Source organism: Polychytrium aggregatum, assembly GCF_025602895.1.
Source record: "Polychytrium aggregatum strain JEL109 chromosome Unknown BJ171scaffold_12, whole genome shotgun sequence".
NCBI lineage: Eukaryota > Fungi > Chytridiomycota > Chytridiomycetes > Polychytriales > Polychytrium > Polychytrium aggregatum.
In genome coordinates, this window is record NW_026516214.1 from 791,539 (window position 1) to 802,884 (window position 11,346).

The following is an 11,346-nucleotide window of genomic DNA, read 5'->3' on the forward strand; positions in this document are numbered from 1 at the left end:
TGCAAGACGGCGCAGAACAATACAGCCTCTGCCGACGAAAACGAAGCCCTCGATAGACGAGGTTTGGCCTGCCCCAGGACGAAATGGAGCATTGTGTGGCTCGTCGAATGCGATGTATATCCAGCCCGAACATAACTCTGTGCCATGAGAACGGCTACCACACTGATTTGAAAGCTACCCCTCCAGCGCCCGAACGAGGAGAGGAGCCCCAGGCGACGGGACTGGGCGCAGGGCAAAGGCCATGCCTCCATGGGCAGATGGTAACTGTGCATGGCTTATCGTGTGTATTCACACCAAAACAATGACGACGACATTCAGGACATTTCGTTCATATGTGAGGACAAGCGGGGCTATCGCAGGGCAGCGAGCTCGCTTTCGAGCTGCTGCTTGGCTTCCTGAAGCTGCTGGAGGCGCTGCTCTCCCTCGACGTTCCGCGGGATGCCGCCGGTATTGGCCTCTTCGCCTCGGAACATGCCTCCGGGCCGGACAGCCCAAGACGAGGCATACTTGGCGTTGATTTGGAGCTGGTGGATGATTTTGGTATCCATGTCCCGGATCTGCTGCTGGAGCTGCTGGATCCTGAGCTCGGGGTCGACTGGGCGAACGGACTCGACCATGGGTGCGGATGCGAATGCGGATGCGAGACTGGAAAGCAGGAGGACGACGGACAGGGTGGTGAGGAGTTTCATTGGTGTTGATGGGGCGAGGGTGCATTCAGCGCCGAGAGCCGCCAAGAGCGCCGAGGGCCATGGACCCGCGTCACGTGGGTGCCTGATCGAAACTTCTCGTCCCGCATCCCGCACCAGCAACACCCGTGCCCTTGCCCGCGATGGCATCAGCATCAGCATCAGCATCAGCATCAGCATCAGCATCAGCATCGGCATCAGCATCAGCATCAGCATCAGCATCGGCATCAGCATCGGCATCAGCATCGGCATCAGCATCAGCACCTGCATCGCCGGAGCAGGCCCCGCTGTCGCTGCCCTTCTACTGCTGCTATCTGCTGAGGCCTGCTCGTCCCTCGAGCACCAGCCGCGCATACACATATGTCGGATCCACACCAGGTGCAGTTCAGCATCCCGATTGACGTGAACACCAGCACCAGCACCAGCACCAGCAGCCCGCTTTCGGACCACGATACTGACGCACACCGGAACCCGATGGCCGACGGCACTGCCCGTAGATCCTATTCGTCGTCTGCGCCAACACAATGGAGAGATCAAGGGCGGGGCAGTAAGGACGTCGCGGTACCGGCCAGGTAAGGCAGCACCGATACAGCTTCATCCGCACTGGATCTCTTGCGACCTCGCAGTCATCGCCGACAGTGCTATGGTTGCAGCGATCACTTGTCGAGCGGTCTGGCTCGCCGCGCCCGGCCCTTTAACTCACCATGTCATCTTCAACCATCCCCTCGGTCTTGGTGTCGTCACCACACCAGTCGAGATGGTTCTGCTGGTCTATGGATTCCCCAATCGCAACTCTGCCCTTCAGTTCGAGTGGGCCTGGCAATATCCCAACCGGACCCGTCATATTGAGTCCAGATCATCTTCCAAGACCCTGGCTTCGAGGCTGCAGGCCCTCGAATCGTTGTCGACCTCGAAGCGCTGGTGTCGGTGGCCCCTCAAAGTCCTGATTCTTGACCCCAATCTCAAGCTGCCTCGGTCGTCTGCTCCAAGTCGATCCGCCGACACCTTCCTGCCATATCCGATATCGTATGGTCACATCAAAGAGCTTCCGTACGATATCGGCGACGCCGTGGCTGCCGGTGAGTGCTGCGACCAGCACCATGCACTTTATTTATCGGATGCACGCTGGCCCCTTCTGATGGATCGCTGATTGCCCGGGCTGCACACTGTCGTAACCGCCGATAGAGTTCCATCGTCAAGACCACCTCAAACTCGTCAGCGGCGCCGACCCACTGCCGACCCACCGTTGCTGCAAAATATGCACCTGCAATGTATCGCTTGCCCGACTCGCTTCCTGGGTCGGCTGCATCGACTGCAAGGCGATCTTCCATCTGGGATGTCTTGCCAAGAGGTTCCTGGCACAGGAAGCGGGTGCACTCCCGTGTCCGTCGGAATCCTCCGGTCGCGAGCTGATGCCAGTGTCCGGCGCCTGTCCTGGATGCAGTCGGCGGCTCGAATGGGGAAGTCTCATCGAGGGTCTCAGAATCCGGATCCGTGACAAGTGCGAGAGGTCGCCTCAAGGCGGCGTTGCTGACGAGGACTCGGGCTCGGAGTCGGAGTGCCAAATTTCGTCCAGCGAAGAAGAGAATACCAACGACAGGAGCGAGCTTGCGTCGATCTGCAACGACTCTGACCCAGTGGGCAGCCTTTCAAGCCAGCCCAGCCAGCCAAGCGCATCGGCAATGCACGAATCGTCAACACGGAGAAAGCCTGGTGCCATCATAGGCTTGGACAGCAGTAACGAATTAGACCACCCCAGGGATCTCACTGCCGTGGCTCCGCTTGGATCAGCATCCGGATCTTCGCCTCGACCACGCAGATGCATCTCCAAGAACAAAATGGCGTCGGCACAAGCCCTGAATGGCAAACCGACGGCAGCCGCAAGAGCACATGCACAACCAGCGACTCGGGGTTCTCGCGCTGCAAATCAAAGTGCTCTTGGTTGGAAGCAGGCCAAGTCCGTTTTGGTGTCGATATCCTCGTCCGATATGTCCGCAAACCTCACATGCTCTCGTAAGTCGCCCGGACGCCGGCTGCCAGAGAAGGCATCGGCTCCACCACTTGGACTCTGCGACACAAGCGACGAGGAGACGATCGGTTCCCAACGAACGACACAGTCCCAGGGCCAACTGTCCCGTTCGAGGGCACAGGCAGACGATCCCCGAAATGCCGCCATTCTTGTCCCAAGCGACGATTCGGATTGAATGGCACTTCATATGAGTTCGTGTTCGCGCAAGCTGCAGCACAATGAATAATAGTATTTCCTGTATCGACCAGAGGTGATCTGACGCAAAGTATGCTCGACAGCACTGTCCCATGCGCGCAGTTGCAGTGGTTTCTACAGCCGCAATACCCAAGCTGGACTAGACGGACGGAGTGTACGGATGGCCATCCACAGCGGCAGTGATTCTCTGTGCCCACTGTTCCACCGAGGCCTGGTCTCGCCCAACAACCGAGACAACCACCCGAACATTCCTGCCAGCCTGACCCTCCGCCGCCCACAGCGGGTACGATCCAATTTTGACATCTTGTCGGCTGGCATCGGCCTGGATGTCCGTCAGGGCCTTGGCTATCGTGGACTCGAGCTGCGCGGTCCCGATGAGCAGTCGGTGGAAGCGCTGTGAGGATGCAAGGAAATCTCTGAAGTAGTCATCGACGAGGTCACGAAAGAGCTTTGGGATGCCTGGTGGATACGGACGCACATAGTCAACCATGGGTCCGTTTATGCCGATCGGCAATCGTAAGCAACCGGCTTTCTTTAACGAGTGAATACCGTCGCGTGGATTGCCAGTCGCCGCATCCATCATGCCGCCCTCTGCGTCCCGCCTTTTACTGAACGTACCTGGGAGTATGTGCACATTGTCCACAATAGAGATCGGAACCCACAAATGGGGGCATGGGTACTCTACACGGGCATTGGGTCCGGTTGGCAGCAGCGCCATGCGCTCGCGGGCCTTGACAACGTCCGCCGGGTCGTCGGTAAAGATCCATCGCTTGCCTGTTTGGGCCGACTTGATGTTTTCCATGCGGCGGATCGTTGGCTCATGCAGGACGAGCGGCAGATCGAATGCTTTGGCAATCGACTCGTATGTGATGTCATCGTGGGTTGGTCTGCAGTTTATCCGCAATGACCCACAAGCACAGCGCAGTGGCAGTTAGATGCCAGATGTGCAAATCCGCAGCTGCGTGCTTGGCCTGCGGACCGGCATTACCAAGAGCCAAGCAGCGAAACCCCGTCTCTGCGACACGAACCCGATGCCGCCGCTGGTGAAGACGTATTGGTATTTGCTCGACATCTCCAAGACCGAGTCGGCGATTTCTTCCTGCGCATCCGGCACGACAGCAATCCGCTTCAGCTCCAGGCCGTGCTGGAAGCATGCTTTGGCAAGATAGTTCGAATTGGTGTCGAGGGTCTTGCCGTTCAGAATCTCGTCGCCGATGATGAGGCATCCGACAGAGCCGGGAGCGCGGGTGCTTGAGTATCTCTTGATCGAGTCGGTGAGCACCAGGCCAGTGTACCGGACGAGTGCCGGGGTGCCGGGCTATGTGGTGGTGAGCGCACGGTCGGGTCCGCAAAATGGCGTGCAATGAGTCCGCACCCTGGGCAAGTCCCGCGGAGATGCGGAAGGCTATAGCCTGCATCATGGACACGCAGGCATCGAGCATGGAGACAGCAAGATACCTTGAGGAACCGCGACGCAAGCACGAACGACATGGCTGCACTGAAGTTCAAAGACTCCGACGAGAGACGGCCGACCGACGATGGCTGTGTGCTCTCGGCCGCGGGTTCGAGAACGATGCAGATCGAAGATGCGAGCTCGGTCTGGTTGGACGCGGATGTGACACTATGAAAAAATTTCTTGTTAAAAAAATGAGCGAGAACGAAAAAACGCGCTCTCGGAGCCACCTCGGTCGGCGAGAAGAGCAGTCTCTGGCGAGAGACCCCCGAGGGAAGGCGAGAAGCCTCTCGCCGTCACACACACACACACACACACACACACACACACACACACACACACACACACACACTTTGCACAAGGGAGTCAACCACCTCCCATCGACCATCCCAAGAGGGATGGCAACCCCGAAGTGGACTGCCCAGAATATGGGCGACCCGGCATCCACTGTCGAAATACTCAAGAAACAGTGCAAGATACTTACAGTCTATCCAGAAAGAAACGGGACAGTCACTTCCTGGCTTCAGATGTCTGAACCCGCCGACTGACTTGTAGGCCCAGCGGGCAGGCCATGTGATTGTTTCCCGTCTTGGTTGGCAATCGAGTGGTTTTGGTTTCGGGAGCACAGTCTTGAATACACCCGGCCGATCTCCTGTGGCGATGATCGACTGGCATACCGAGATCATATTCCTGGCTGCATTGATGTCTCGATCCCACAGCGTATGGCAGCTTGCACAGCTCCGTACATAATGTGGCTTCTCGATATCAAGATACTCGGGTGACTCGAGTCGCTTGGCTTCCCGACAATGTGAGAACACCTGGGATGTGTTGAACTCGTTCACCGAGCACACATGGATCTTGGAGACGGATCGGTCTGGTGGTCGTCTCTGGTGGTGGTGGAATTGCTCAAAGTACTTGACAAACCTGAGTCTCCTGGGACTGGATGCATATCCCTTCCCTTGCTTCCAGGAGGCATTCCCAAAGGCAATCACCACTTCGGTCTCCTTTGGTGCCTGGTCGATGACTTGCTTGCACATCTCGTGGACGGTGCGCTGTCGCTTGCTGTGGAGATCGAGTCGCTTGAACCGCCGTCGCCGGGTCAGGCTGAAGTACAGCTGTTTCTCCAGCATGTCTCCATCGAACACATGGCGAATGTATTGCAGGAAGGGAGCCAACCCAGGGATCTTGGGACTTGGTGTGGTGCTCATCCACTGCTGCAGACCAAGGATCTTGTGGGTGCTCTGGATCCACTTGGTCGCTTGGGTGGTGCCACATCGATGCTGGTACTCCTTGTTGGAGAACGACACGATCTTCTCGTTGGCACGCTGTGCCTTGGTCACCTTGACACCGTCTTGCTCCTGGATGGATGGTTGACCGGGTGCCCGAATCACAGCGGTGAAGATCGATCCCACACCAGGGTCGATCCCGATCCAGGTTGTCCGAGAGTCGTCAATGGGACCGACCCTGGTCTGGATCTTCTTCTCGGGAGTGAGTGCGCTCGCCTTGTCGTCCTTGTCCACGGGTTCTGGTTTGGCATCAGGATCCTTCTTCAGGATCTTGTACCTGAGTGTGGTGATCGAGCACCCGACTCCATCGGTGGTGATCTCGCAACCAAAGAGCTGCTTGCCCTCCTTCCTGGCACCAAAGAGTCTCGGATCCAGCTTGAAGTTGGTCTGCCAGAAGGACTCTTGCTTTGTGGTGTCGTTGACCTTGGTCTTCAGGTCGTCCCACTTGAGACCAGTGCCAGTCTGGTATCCAAGGATCTCCCACAGTGCTTTGGTGTCGAGCTTGATGTACTTGGCTCGGGCATCGCAGAGAGGGACCAAGGTGCACTGTGCTCGAGGGGTGTTGAGGCGCTTCTTGGTCTAGGCAAGTCGATCGGCCAGTCGCTTGATCCGCTTCGTGTTCACAGCGATCTGCTTGCACACCTCCTCGTGCTGGGTCTGGAGTGCGTTGTATTGATCCGATTGCCTACGTTCGATAGCGCGACACATCTCCTCGTTCAGTCGTCCACGCTCTCCTTTCAGAACATCGGTATCCCTCACGAGCCTGGGAATGATCATCTTCTGAAAGACCACCATGAAGAGGGCCTCCTTCAGGTGGGTCAGTCGAGAGACCTCACTGGCCAGAATTGGTACGACTTTGTACAGGTCCTGGTGGCTTTCGTACCGAAACTCATACAACTGGTCGGCATGGTGGGCGAAGGACTTCCTCAGATCACCGAGGAGTGTCTTGGAGAGGGGATTCTCCATCAACTTGACACAGTTGTCGACGTGTGTGTGACGTTTGACATCCTTCGGAGCAACCAGGACCAGATTGCAGTATCGGCGTAGAAGGGACCAATACCGATCGAGAATATGGGTCTCACAGTTGACGGCATAGGCCTTGTCAGCCAAACCAAGGACCTGTGACCCAGTACCCTTTGGAAGGGACACTGGAGGCAGGATACACGATCCACTCCATGCACTTCGATACATCTCATAGGTTTTGATGATGTGCCTGTCATCTTCTGGGGTGTTCGTCCTGGCACCCACTGTTCCTGTCTGCACCATATTGAAGCACTTTCGAACGAACGCGGGTTCACTCGACGACACAGTGGGGAGGGTGATGCCCTCGTCCAAGCACCGCCTGAGATGCAGCTCCAGGAGACGAGATGCTTCGTACTGCACTTGAGTCATGGCTCGGACAGTCTCCTCGATCTTGTCGTGCAAGGTGTCGTTCTTGATGATGGCATCGAGAGTGCACTTGATGATCGAGTAGTCGGCCTTGACTTGCTCGTTTGGGCCACAGCCAGGCAGGGTAGAGCTCCAGAGTGGGTTATAGAAACGGCACTTTGGGGTGTTGCTTCTGGCATGACCCACTTGCTTGCACGTGGCACATACAGGGACCTTGGGTGCTTGGCTGACCATTTCAGCGACCGAGGCAGGGCTGCTGTCGATTCTGGCTGTGCACTTCTTGGTGAAGGGCCTAACATGGTTGGTCAGGCCACAGGATGGGCATGCTTTGATATTGGGCTTCTTGGCCACAGGAGAGTCATTGGGTGATCCCGGGTCGGGATCGGGGGGTGTCTTTCGTTTGTGGGGAGCCATCTGGCGAGAAAATAGCAGCGATGGCTGGTTCTTGTCAGGAACGGAGCTGGACTTTGGCACCAGACAGCTGATGGTAGTCGAACGGACGGTCGTAGGACGAAGGGGAGTGTATTCAATAGGCTAAGGGCAGGATACAAGAGGCAAGGTGAGGTGCTGGTTCTGAGGCCACAGCACCTCGTTTATATCTCTAAACGCCGTCCTTGTTCGCCGCAGATTTTTCTTCCACTACAAGGGAGATTGGTTATCTGCGACGGGGGGAGATTAGATCCGAACGTTTCCCTCGCCCGCCGGGAGGTTTCATGTCAGTGCCTTACCCAACATTGCACATCAAGAAAACAGGACACGGGTTGGGGCGCCCATGAAACCATCCACCGGGCGTGGGAACGCGGTTCATGACAGTTCTGCCCTTGGGGAAGAGAGAATCTCCTCAAAACCAGCGCATTTTGGGCTGGCAGAGATACTGCGCAGTGGCGTCCTTGATTCAGATCCAGAAACACATCGCTCGCTCAATCAGTCGTGGGAAGACATCTTGTCAAGGTGAGTCTTGCCTGATAGCCAAACGATCATGTCATCTCGCTGACACAGTCACGCTTGACTAGGTTTCCAACCAGAGAGATTCAGATGGTGGTGGTTCTTGTCCGCAATCGGAGTGGAGCTTCCAACAATGATACAATTGGTCATTCCTCCACACCAATTGCTCACCACCACCGTCAATCGGCTCAAGGTGATACCAAATGCCGTCAACCGACCATGGCCGGATTCCAACTTTGCTGCGCCACATACAACGTGACTTTCAGGTGACCGAGATGAGCAGCCGCGAGGGGCCGGAAAAAATTGATAGTGTGAGTCGACGGGCAATGCCGGGAGGGCTGGCGCCTCGACATTATCACGTGATGGGGCAGCCAAAGCCGAGCCGAACGCCCAGCGCCCTGTTCGGCATTCATCTCGCAGCCATGTCGTCCCAGACATCATCGTCGTCGTCGTCGTCGCCGGCCCCGGCAGCAGCATCAAGCTCGCTGCCGGAGGCAATCGCCAAGGCAGCGCTTAGCTTCCCCCAGATTGGCAAAGCAGGTAAGCATGTCCCCGGTGCCCCTGGCCGGTTCCATGATGCTCGTCTGTGGTGTTGCTGCCATCATGTCCCTGGTGGGTTTGGCCGGGGTTACCAGTTTGCTGACGACTCTTGCCGGTGGCATCCATGCCCTCAATGCGCCTTGGGTCTTCAGTCCTGCGCATCCACTCTGGATACCAGAGCTTCACCTCAAACCTCTCGCCCCAGTCCAAGGAGAGCTTTGCCAAGCTGTTCATTCTCCTCTACAAGTCCGTGGTCCAGCTGGCCGGGTAAGAGCAGCGTCGCCAGTCTGTCGTCCCATGCAAGCATCCCAAGTCGCTCGAACCGGGCACCATACCATCAGCTGATAACCTACTGGGGGGGGGGAACTCCATGTGCTAGATACATCTCCGTCGCCTATGCCTTCCTTATGGATGTCAAGGTGGCGCCGAGCCCGACCGAGTGGCAGCAGCCCGGCAACATTCTGCTGCAGGTGCTTGCCAACCTGATTCTGCTCTTTGCCCCAACTGTTGAAGAGTGGGCCGACAAGTTCCCCGAGGATGGCCGGGCTCTGCTTGTGGCCAACCAGAATCTCTACGGTAAGACATCCGTCAGAGCAAACATGAGGCGCACTCGGCTGCGTGGACTAACATGATTCCGTCGCATCTACCGCCACCGACACAAGGCCTGGATCTGCTCCCTCTGCTTGCCGTTGTCTATCTGAAGACGGGAAAACTCGTCCGGACCATCTGGGAGCCGTTCCGTGAGTACCTCCATCGCAGCAACACATGAACGAGGCTCGAACCAAACCACCGGCACAGAAGTGGTCTCAATCCCCTCGGACAACGCCGCTCGCTATTGACTGAGTCGCAGTGAATCTCTGTGCATGTCAATGCATCTCGAGAGGGAGGCCTGAGCCAGTGCTGATCCGTTCTCTGATTGTTGGTAGATTTCAAGACTCCCATTTACAAGCATCTCATAGAGTGTGAGTATCGCCGCCGCAGCCGCTGGAACGATAACGCCAGTGTCGACTGTAGTGGTTCGCCAGTACTGACGACCACATGTGCATTCTTGACTCTGCTTCTGCCGCGACCGGCGATGCACTAGACTTTGGTGGTGTCTGCAACGAGCCGCACACACTGGAAGAGCTCATGGAGGCGAGCTACCCCGTCGTGATATTCCCCGGAGGCATGAAGGAGGCACTCAAGTCCAAGGAAGATGCAAAGTACGGGCTGATGTGGCCGATGGGCAAGGTCAACTTTGCCCGAAGCGCTATCCGAAATGGTAAGCATGTCATCACCAGCGCATCTATCTGAGCGTTTAGTCGATCCCAGGCGCTATTTGCCGCCGTCGCCGCAGCAGCGGCAGCAACAGCACCGGACTAACATATCCATGCTTGGTTGTGCCCGCAGGATATACCATCATTCCAGTTGCCAGCGTTGGTGTCGAGGACATGCTTCAAATCGTTCACGAGATCAGCCCTCAAGACTTTGACTTTTCTGCCATCCTTGGAACGGAGTTTTCCAACCTGACGATTCCCTTAGCCGTCCCCGGGAGCTACGAGCGTCTCTATATCCATTTTGGCGACAATATCACGACCAAGACCAAGGACCCTGAAAAGGCCTCCAACGATGTCAAGGCCATCAAGATGGTTCGCGATCGGACTCGCGACGCCATTTTGGCAGGCCTGGAGAGACTCCTCGAGCTTCAAGAGTCCGACCCAAAGCGATTCATCCTCGACCCGCTCTGGAAAGCCCTCGAGGACGGCAAGCATTTTGCCAACGAGGCGCTGGAAGATCCCCACGTCAAGAACGGGCTTACGGAGGGCCGCAAGACTCTCGCGAAGGGCCTGCTCTTCCTGGCCCGCATTATCGACCCCTACGTCGACAGCGAGATGGATCCTGCTCAAGTTGAGCTGGACAAGCTCGAGGAGTGAGCGCCTCGGGCATATGCGTCGCTGACACATGGAGCGGACTCGGAGGTTACTTGATCTGACGATATTGTCGTACCCACGTACCCCCACATGCGTACACGCTAACGATGCACCAACTCGATCCTTGCCCTTGAGTGTCTCGTGTGAACAAAGTGGGTACACATGAGTCCATAGCAGTCGTTCTGTAGCTCAGGAGCTGGCCATCCACGATACTTTATTATTATGCCACTACTTGGTGTTGAGCGAAAAGTTCCGATAGGGTCCAGCGCGGCTGAGATGCTAGAGTATGGCGGGAGGATTGGCAGCGTAAGCATCATGCACAACCAGCACCATATCGGCACCAAGAGCACATCGTACCTCGGTGAAGCGCGAGGACTGGCCGTGGAACTTGAGGGGCATCTCGTGGATAGACGGGTAGTAACTACCGTATTGATTCGAAGTCGTTGTGAACAGTGGATGCTGCTTGTTGATCTTGTAGTTCCAAGTGCCTGAAGAGAGCGCACGGATCAGCACAAGCAAGCCTGTCCAGAACCTCTGCCATCCAGCTATCGACAGCACATCTATCCCTTGCCCTGGCGATTACGAGGCCGCCGATTCAATTGGCTCTCGCCGACTTACCGGGACTGTCGAAGCGCTCGGGCAGCTTGGGATCGGTCAGATACCAGTGGCTGGTTCGGACGGCCTTTGCAGGTTCCTGGTGCTGCTTCTTGGGCGGTGGTTGTGGATGGCCGCGGCTCGCGAGATGCCGCTCCATAAGCTCGTTTGCAGCCTCCATCTCCTTCTGATCAAACTCCTCATCGCTCTCGCGAGCGTCACTAAGGGGGTGCCCCTCCGACATACCCGCAGCCTCGGACGGAATGGCTGCCATGTTTAATGAATATCACAGCACGAGCTGGCGCGGGGAGAAGAATCG

At 56.8% G+C, this 11,346-nt stretch overlaps 6 protein-coding genes across 6 annotated transcripts; 3 read left to right on the forward strand and 3 right to left on the reverse strand.

Annotated features, from left to right (window-relative positions):
* Positions 1-228: 228 nt before the first annotated feature.
* On the reverse strand, positions 229-690 carry BJ171DRAFT_499062 (uncharacterized protein; the record flags this gene model as incomplete). The annotated part of the gene is made up of 1 exon (XM_053110435.1): positions 229-690. A coding segment is annotated over one exon (340 nt), but the record flags the coding sequence as incomplete, so codon positions are not given.
* A 485-nt stretch (positions 691-1,175) lies between these two features.
* BJ171DRAFT_42863 (uncharacterized protein) lies at positions 1,176-2,970 on the forward strand. The gene is made up of 3 exons (XM_053107858.1): positions 1,176-1,258; positions 1,439-1,765; positions 1,872-2,970. Exons 2-3 carry the CDS (start codon positions 1,444-1,446, stop codon positions 2,888-2,890), a joined length of 1,341 nt encoding a protein of 446 aa, XP_052968276.1. The 5' UTR covers positions 1,176-1,258; positions 1,439-1,443; the 3' UTR covers positions 2,891-2,970.
* On the reverse strand, positions 2,970-4,603 carry BJ171DRAFT_499067 (molybdenum cofactor synthesis domain-containing protein). Its single transcript, XM_053110436.1, has 4 exons — positions 4,369-4,603; positions 3,939-4,228; positions 3,529-3,797; positions 2,970-3,369 (listed from the first exon to the last, which is right to left on the reverse strand). Exons 1-4 carry the CDS (start codon positions 4,399-4,401, stop codon positions 3,050-3,052), a joined length of 912 nt encoding a protein of 303 aa, XP_052968277.1. The 5' UTR covers positions 4,402-4,603; the 3' UTR covers positions 2,970-3,049.
* Positions 4,604-5,497: 894 nt separating this feature from the next.
* BJ171DRAFT_499079 (uncharacterized protein) lies at positions 5,498-6,652 on the forward strand. Its single transcript, XM_053110437.1, has 4 exons — positions 5,498-5,595; positions 5,765-6,210; positions 6,250-6,311; positions 6,348-6,652. Exons 1-4 carry the CDS (start codon positions 5,509-5,511, stop codon positions 6,431-6,433), a joined length of 681 nt encoding a protein of 226 aa, XP_052968278.1. The 5' UTR covers positions 5,498-5,508; the 3' UTR covers positions 6,434-6,652.
* Positions 6,653-8,405: 1,753 nt separating this feature from the next.
* On the forward strand, positions 8,406-10,436 carry BJ171DRAFT_580276 (uncharacterized protein; the record flags this gene model as incomplete). Its single annotated transcript, XM_053114033.1, has 7 exons — positions 8,406-8,523; positions 8,676-8,790; positions 8,903-9,099; positions 9,186-9,263; positions 9,450-9,485; positions 9,608-9,784; positions 9,913-10,436. 7 exons carry the CDS (start codon positions 8,406-8,408, stop codon positions 10,434-10,436), a joined length of 1,245 nt encoding a protein of 414 aa, XP_052968279.1.
* A 225-nt stretch (positions 10,437-10,661) lies between these two features.
* BJ171DRAFT_422497 (uncharacterized protein) lies at positions 10,662-11,187 on the reverse strand (the record flags this gene model as incomplete). The annotated part of the gene is made up of 3 exons (XM_053107550.1): positions 10,662-10,712; positions 10,791-10,921; positions 11,052-11,187. The coding sequence occupies 3 exons, from the start codon at positions 11,185-11,187 to the stop codon at positions 10,662-10,664; spliced, it is 318 nt and encodes a 105-aa protein (XP_052968280.1).
* Between the last annotated feature and the right edge of the window lie 159 nt (positions 11,188-11,346).

Excerpts from the sequence above, each read along its gene's own strand:
- BJ171DRAFT_42863 (XM_053107858.1), top strand. The coding sequence starts at position 1,444 with ATGGTTCTGCTGGTCTATGGATTCCCCAATCGCAACTCTGCCCTTCAG. Across the intron at positions 1,766-1,871 it reads CGGCGACGCCGTGGCTGCCG|AGTTCCATCGTCAAGACCAC; the intron begins GTGAGTGCTGCG and ends AACCGCCGATAG.
- BJ171DRAFT_499067 (XM_053110436.1), bottom strand. The coding sequence starts at position 4,401 with ATGTCGTTCGTGCTTGCGTCGCGGTTCCTCAAG. Across the intron at positions 3,798-3,938 it reads TTCACCAGCGGCGGCATCGG|ACCAACCCACGATGACATCA; the intron begins GTTCGTGTCGCA and ends GATAAACTGCAG. Across the intron at positions 3,370-3,528 it reads CAATGTGCACATACTCCCAG|GCATCCCAAAGCTCTTTCGT; the intron begins GTACGTTCAGTA and ends CGTATCCACCAG.
- BJ171DRAFT_499079 (XM_053110437.1), top strand. The coding sequence starts at position 5,509 with ATGGCGAATGTATTGCAGGAAGGGAGCCAACCCAGGGATCTTGGGACT. Across the intron at positions 5,596-5,764 it reads TGCTGCAGACCAAGGATCTT|ATCGATCCCACACCAGGGTC; the intron begins GTGGGTGCTCTG and ends ACAGCGGTGAAG. Across the intron at positions 6,211-6,249 it reads GTGCACTGTGCTCGAGGGGT|TCGCTTGATCCGCTTCGTGT; the intron begins GTTGAGGCGCTT and ends TCGATCGGCCAG.